This window comes from Peromyscus eremicus, chromosome 6 (assembly GCF_949786415.1).
Source record: "Peromyscus eremicus chromosome 6, PerEre_H2_v1, whole genome shotgun sequence".
In the NCBI taxonomy this organism is placed as follows: domain Eukaryota; kingdom Metazoa; phylum Chordata; class Mammalia; order Rodentia; family Cricetidae; genus Peromyscus; species Peromyscus eremicus.
In genome coordinates, this window is record NC_081421.1 from 51,595,210 (window position 1) to 51,602,338 (window position 7,129).

Genomic DNA, 7,129 nt, shown 5'->3' on the forward strand with positions numbered 1-7,129 from the left:
TCTGGAATTGAAAACTGGAGGATTCTGAGCTACCGAATAGATAACATGAAGACACCACATTATAAAGACAAAAATAAGGACTTTGGTTGTATCCCAGATATATCACAGATATCTTTAATTGTAACATGAGTGATTTGTGATGATAACTCTAGATTTATATACACATGCACTCACGTGCATGCGTGCGCACACACACACACACACACACACACACTTACATACATACATGATAGGCTTGTTAGGACAAAGAAAATGCAATACTCAGAATGAAATAACCTATTTGAAGTAATATTTTATGAGTTAACAAGAGGAAATTTAAAAAAAATATGAAACTAGTAACTTACACGATTTTAATGTTAATGAGGATTAAAAGTAAAATGCTTAAGATAATGAAATAAGGCTTTCTCTGTTCTCTGCTTTCGCCAATATGCTGTATCTAGGGCCAAGCATCTTTCACCATGCCTCTGAAAACCAAGGAAATCAAGGACTTTCTGCTCACAGCCAGGCAGAGGGATGCCAAATCTGTCAAGATCAAGAAGAACAAAAATAATATGAAGTTCAAAGTTCGCTGCAGTAGGTACCTTTATACCCTGGTCATCACAGACAAGAAGACTCAGAAATTGGAGCAATCTCTCCCACCTGAACTGGCAGTGAAGAAGCTAAAATGAATCAGACCTCCACATTTGACTATAAAAAATGTGAAAAGCTAAAAAAAGACAGATAATGAAATAAAAATTATAAACCTTTCTATTAATAAATAGTGATCATAAGAAAAGAATTCTCAATTCAAGAAAACTTAACCTAGAATCTGCTACTTAATTACTAAGAAAAAAAAATTCTCTTATAGGTGCTTGTAAAGCGTCAGGATAGAAAAAATAATGCAAGGGACAACTGATGTGAGGTCTATAGTTTAGTGGTCATATAATGCATTTAATAATTGTTAATAATTTAATAATTTCAAATTGAGACAATTAGCTGAGGTGTCTATTTAACATATCAAAACAGACCTGGCTGCACGTTCTCCCTACAGTCCCTCAGTCCCTACCTGTTACAGGGTCCTTCTGGTTGGCATACCCTACCACTTACCCTGAATTCTTCAGCCCAGGGACTAGGCTGCCATCCCCTCAGCTGCTTTTCTTTATATAACCCAAACATTTTGGTTCCCTGGTTTATTCTCCTTTGGGCATCCTGTCTATTGTACCTGGTTCCCCTTTCTCCCTTCTCTCTTACCTCCCACCCTCCTCACATGGCACAGATCAGTCTGGTCATGTCCACTCTGGACTCTCTCAGATGTCTCTGCCTCTGGCTATGCTCTCCTTTTATCTACAATAAACTTTCTCCTTCCCGATACCTAGGAGCAGTCATGTCCTTTTCTTTTTTGCTTTGACGGCAACAATTAGGAGAAAAATAACCAGAATTGCAGGCAACAGGAGCACAGGTGTGGAGACTGACAAGAAAGCTCGGTCATAGTTTAAACTGCTAAATACTGAATGAGGTTTATTTTAGAGTGCCTAAGCAGGGCAACAGGAAAGAAGGATAAAAGTCAGCTAAGGATTTGAACCATTACCTTTCTGAAATGTGAGAACTATCATAGTAATATATTTCAAATGGGAATAAGTTTAATATGCTTATATAAAATAGATACCCTGCAGTTTGGTCACAGATTAATATTATTACCCATTATATAGCATTAGTTTGCCCTTAGAAAAGAAAAGTGACATGTACATGTTTGTTTACATAAGAATTCATATATGTTCCAATGCATCTTCCTATTATCCCCTTACTATACTGAGACATGAAAGCATCAGGTTTGATGAGAAGGCAGGGGAAATGTGTATGAGAAGCAGAGAGTTCTGGGTTTGAGTCTCATTTCACAGAGCTGCTTCTTAAGGTGTGCTCTTCCCTTTGTCATTACAAGACAAATATTGATGTTGGTAATACCACAGATGTTAGTATAATAATAACGTCAGTGAATCACTGATTTATATTGTGTTTTACTAAGACATGCTACTGTGTAGAAGACAGACATAAATGGTATATATGAGAGACTCTGTTTCTATAGACATCTTAAGTCATATTTCCTATTTATGCAGCCCAATAATCTAACTGCAAAACCCCTAGTCCCAGCCTTCCATGCACACTTGAATTTAAAAGCAACGACTCGTCCTAACCCTAGGACTTCAAGTTGTTTTCAAAGATAGTCATAAAATCAATTTTGAGAACAAGAGAAGTCTCCAAAAAGAGTTAGGTATGAGGGAGGCAATAAAATCACAGCCATGTTTGTCCAGATGGCCAGAATGTCTGTTTGTGGTCAAAGCCTTGAGCTTAGACAGATTGTTCCCATTGCATACATGTGTACTAAAGATCTACATCTCAAATGGTCTTTATTTTGATATAATCTTGTTTATATTGTAGTTTTGATCCCTCTGCCTTTGTGGATTTTTGGGGGGTATCATAGAAAAAAAATACCCTAAAAGAAGATCTAGTCCAACATGTTTGGGAATAATACACTCATCACATAAATATTAATAAAAAGTTATTTGTGTGTATGCAGGTGTGTATGTGTTGTAAAAAATTAATGAAATAATATAAGAAATAATCAAAGAAGGGTTCAATGGAGAGAATGACTAGTAGTCACTAATTGAAAAATATTATTCTAAGTGGTAGAAACACTTAAAATATTCTTTTTTAAAAAATACATAAGATTTTGGACTTGACAGAATATTTTAGCATGGTGGTTCAAGGACTAAAACGGCCTTTACATCAATATAAGAAGTCCTTGAAAATCTCCAATGCAGAACCCATGAGGCTGCTGCCACCCTTTGGGAAAGTTCTGTTCAATTTTTTTTAGGAATATTTGCTTTGCTTTGCTAAATAAACTTCTGCTTAAACTGTGTCTCTTGTTTAAATTCTTTCAAGAAGACAAGAACAAAGAGTCCCTCTGGGGTGATATTACAGAACTTAAGGCAAAACTAATTAAATATCTCCTGAAATAGTATAATTTCATAGAAAATATGATTATTTAAAGGTTTTGGATGAGGGATGATAAGATGGATCAATGTAGCTAAGGAGTATATTAGAATAATTATTAATACCAGGGACAGACAGACAGTTAAGAGCTCGGAGGGGGCTTTAAGGAAAGTTCAGACTCTTGTGGAAAAGTCTTTATTGTACACTGTGAAGATATATCACTCTGATTGGTTTAATAAAATCCTGAGTGGCCAAAAACTAAGGAGGATTTCGAGGCACAGAGGATGCTGGGAAGAAAAAGAGGGAGATACCAGGAAACACAGAGCAAGCAGCATGAGCATTTCAAAGAACAGGTAACTAGCTGGGCGGTGGTGGCTCATGCCTTTAACCCCAGCACTCAGGAGGCAGAGGCAGGCAGATCTCTGTGAGTTTGAGGCCAGCCTGGACTACAGAGTGAGATCCAGGAAAGGCGCAAAGCTACACAGAGAAACCCTGTCTCAAAAAAAAAAAAAAAAAAAAAATAGGTAACTGAGCCATGTAAAAAAATGTAGATGAAAAGATATGAGTTAATTTAAGATATAAGAGATAGTTAGAAACAACCATAAGCTATTGGCCACAATTTCATCATTAATAATAAGTCTTGGTGTTATCTTTTTGTGATCTGGTGGCTCAAAGAAAAATCATCTATGTCAGAGTCCAGCACCAGAGACTGACAAGGTGGGGCTTGAAAGAGACTAATGAGGACCCACAGGAAAGGAGTAGAGATCTCTTCTTATAGCTCACTGAGGGTGGGTGTTATGCTTATAGGAGAAGCTTGCAGCCAGGCTCTCTGATTCCAGTACAGAAGGCAGAGAATTATCAGGTGCAGAGCAGGATGTATGGCATCATTATGACCCCCTAGTCATGTAAACTCAGTTCCCCAGGTGATGCATACAGGCACCCGGAAGTGTGTTAGCTGGAGATTTACAGACAATGTCCTCAGTAGGATGCCTGCCAGTATCTTTGAGAGGGGAAGGGATGCTGCAGAAAGTGCTGTGGCAAGGTGCTTCAACATCTTAATCTTAATATGTTAGGTGATGTGTTTTTATTTTACCTTGTATCAACCATGTCAACTGAAATTTATAAAAAGAATACGTTCTCCCCCTTTTTATATTGCTTCACAATAAAATAAGTGTAGGAAATTTGGAAAGTCATTTCAATAAAAACCCAACTAAAAGCCAAAAGTACAATACCAAATTTATTTCTTTATTGTTTTATTTTTGGAATTAAGACAACAAATTCCAGAAATTATGTTTTATCCCATGCCAACCTTTTAAGTCATGGCAATACTACTGCTTCAACCATTCATATGTTAAAATTAGAGGGGTGAGTCATCATGTCCAAGTCAAACAATTCCTTTTAAGAAAAAGAATTGACCAGGTGTATAATTATAAAAATAAACCCTGCATTCTCACCCTTGCTTCTTCAGGCATTGGGAGTTTCCTTTGCAATACGGAGCTTTTTAATTTTGTCAACCCACACTTGTGGATAGTTGGTCTTATTTCCTGAGCTCCTAATTCAGAAAGTCCTACTCTGAGCCTATGCTTGAAGCCATATAGAGACACTACTCTCTTAGATGCTTTAGAACTTCAGGTCTGACACTGAGCTTTTTGATGCATTTGGAATAGAGTTTTGTGCAAGAAAAAAAGGAAAAAAATACCATTCTCTTAGGTGCTGATATTCAGTTTTCTCATCACCATTTGTTGAAGATAATGACTTTTTTATGTTTTTTGGCTTCTTTGTCAAAAATCAGGTGGCTACGGCTGGGTCTTCCACTATAGTCCATTGATGAAAGTAATTGTTTCTTTAGCAGTAGCAGGCTGTTTTTATGGTTCTGTAAGTACTAACTTGAAATCAGGAATGGTGATACATCAACCAGTATTTTGTTTTTACTTTCAGTTTTTTTTTAACCTATCTTGAGTATTTCTATATGAATTTTAAGATTATTTATTCAATTTCTGTGAAGAATTACATTGGGATTTTGGTGGGGTTGCATTGGACCTATAGATTGAGTTTGAAAGGATATCTTTTCATAATGTTAATCCTACTAATCGATGTACACAGGAGATCTCTCAATCTTCTGAGTCTTCCTCAATGCTATTCTTCAATATTTTAAAGTTCTCACTGTGTAGCCCTTTCATTTCCTTGGTTAGGTTTATTCAAAATATGGCCCTATATTGTGTACCCCAATATATTGTGCACCCTAATAAAGCTTATCTGATGATCAGAAGAAAAAGCCAGCCACTATATTAAATATAGAAGTCGGGCAATGGTAGCATGCACCTTTAATCCTAGCATTTGGGAGGCAGACATCCATCTAGATCTCTGTGAGTTCAAGGCCACACTGGGGAATAGAGCCAAGCATGGTGACAAAAGCCTTTAATTCCAACACCAATTAACCATAAAGGTCTGGAGGTCTGTACAGACAGGAAGTGACAGAGCTGGGCAGGAAAAGAAAGTGATATACCTGGGTGGAGAGAAGAAGTGAGATCGCAGGAACAGAAAAGCATACAGCGTGGGTATACAGGAAGCAGGTCTCTTTGGCTGAGGATTTTCAAGTGGTAAGAATGTAGCTGGCTTTTTTCTGTTTTTCTGATCTCTCAGTTTTTACCCCAATATCTGGCTCTGGGTTTTTTATTAATAAGATCATTTAGCAAGTCATCTTATACCAAGATATTTCATATTTTAAGAATAGTTTTTATGATTTCAATACTAGTCTCTTTGTCTTTAGTATATAGAAAGGTTCCTTGATTTAGGGATGATTTTGTAAACTCCTACTTGGCTAAATGTGTTTATAAGCAGTAAGAATTTTTTTATTAGGGTCTTTAGGGTCTCTCACATATAGAGTCCTGCTATCAACAAGGAGCATTGCTTTCATATTATCTTTTATTGCTTGTATCCCTGTTATTTCCTTTTCGGCTAGGACTTCAAGCTCTATATAAGGCGTGAGGACCAGAAACTAGAAGCATTTGACTGGTTAAGCACTTGGCTGGTTAAGCTTTCAGGCTTTTGAGCAGCAATTCAGCTGAGACCCATTCTGGATGAGGACTTAGAGGCCTCCCTCCAGTCTGAGGAAACAAGACCAGCTGAGGATCCGGCGAGGTGAGGTAGCTGTGGCTTGTTCTGGCTCTCTGATCTTCCAGTGTTCACCCCAGTAACTGGCCTCAGATTTGATTTTATTAATAAGAACTTTTAAGATTCATGCTACATATTAGTACAGCATTTAGCTTTCAGCCTTTATCAGAGAAGTTTCATTGTGCTATGGAGAGTGATTAATACAGAAACATACAACTGCTCAAAGTATAGCAAATAAGTTTCACTGGGGTGCTCAACACAAATGTGACATCTAAATGACACTCTCTCCATGCTCAGGGACCATTTCAGAAAAGGGGGTGGGAAGATTAAGACCATAAATCAGGGAGAATAGGAGTCACAGACATGGTCATTGTACTGGTACTATTGAGGGTTGATTGCTGAGGAGACAGGCCAATCCAAGGCTTTCTCAAAATCCCCAATGAAAGAATAAGGGAATATTAATTCTTTCCTTTTCCAGGGGCAAGATAAGACCTGGTCTGAGGCACAGACTAGGGCTTTAAAGGAATTAAGGTTTTTGTTTCTGGGTACCTGATTCTTCCTGAGAGAATATGTTTACCATTCTTAGGCAGATGTGTCTGAGGTATCCTGTGTTCTCTTTGTAACCATTGCTTAATTAGTTTTCTATTGACATTGTCTCACTTTCCCCTTGTAAATAATATATAAGATGATGTACTGAATAAACTGCTGGGCTGAATTATCAGCTTCTGCAGCATATCCTGGTCTCAACCTATGCCTTCTTTAGTTTGTCCTCCCCCATCCTCGCCCTGAACACCTCAATACTCCGGACCTATTTTCCTGAGGTTGCAGGTCAGGTGCTAGATTCTGAGAGAGAGGACATCAATTTTATTTAACGATGTTGCACCTGGAATATCTAACATACACCAGTGAGTGGTCCCTCTCCCAAGAGTGTATAGGAAGCACAAACTGGACTTGTTGAGATATTAACCAAAAGCGAATTAAAGAGGACAGGAAGTTGGGGTGGAAAGGAGGTGGGATATATCTAAAAGGGTTTAAGAGGAGAACT

At 37.7% G+C, this 7,129-nt stretch overlaps 1 protein-coding gene across 1 annotated transcript; it reads left to right on the plus strand.

Moving 5' to 3' along the window:
• Positions 1-458: 458 nt before the first annotated feature.
• LOC131912453 (large ribosomal subunit protein eL38-like) lies at positions 459-668 on the plus strand. Its single transcript, XM_059264743.1, has one exon. It carries the CDS (start codon positions 459-461, stop codon positions 666-668), a length of 210 nt encoding a protein of 69 aa, XP_059120726.1.
• Positions 669-7,129: the final 6,461 nt, after the last annotated feature.

What these genes read in the sequence shown, in the direction of transcription:
- LOC131912453 (XM_059264743.1), top strand. Translation starts at nt 459, where the DNA reads ATGCCTCTGAAAACCAAGGAAATCAAGGACTTTCTGCTCACAGCCAGG.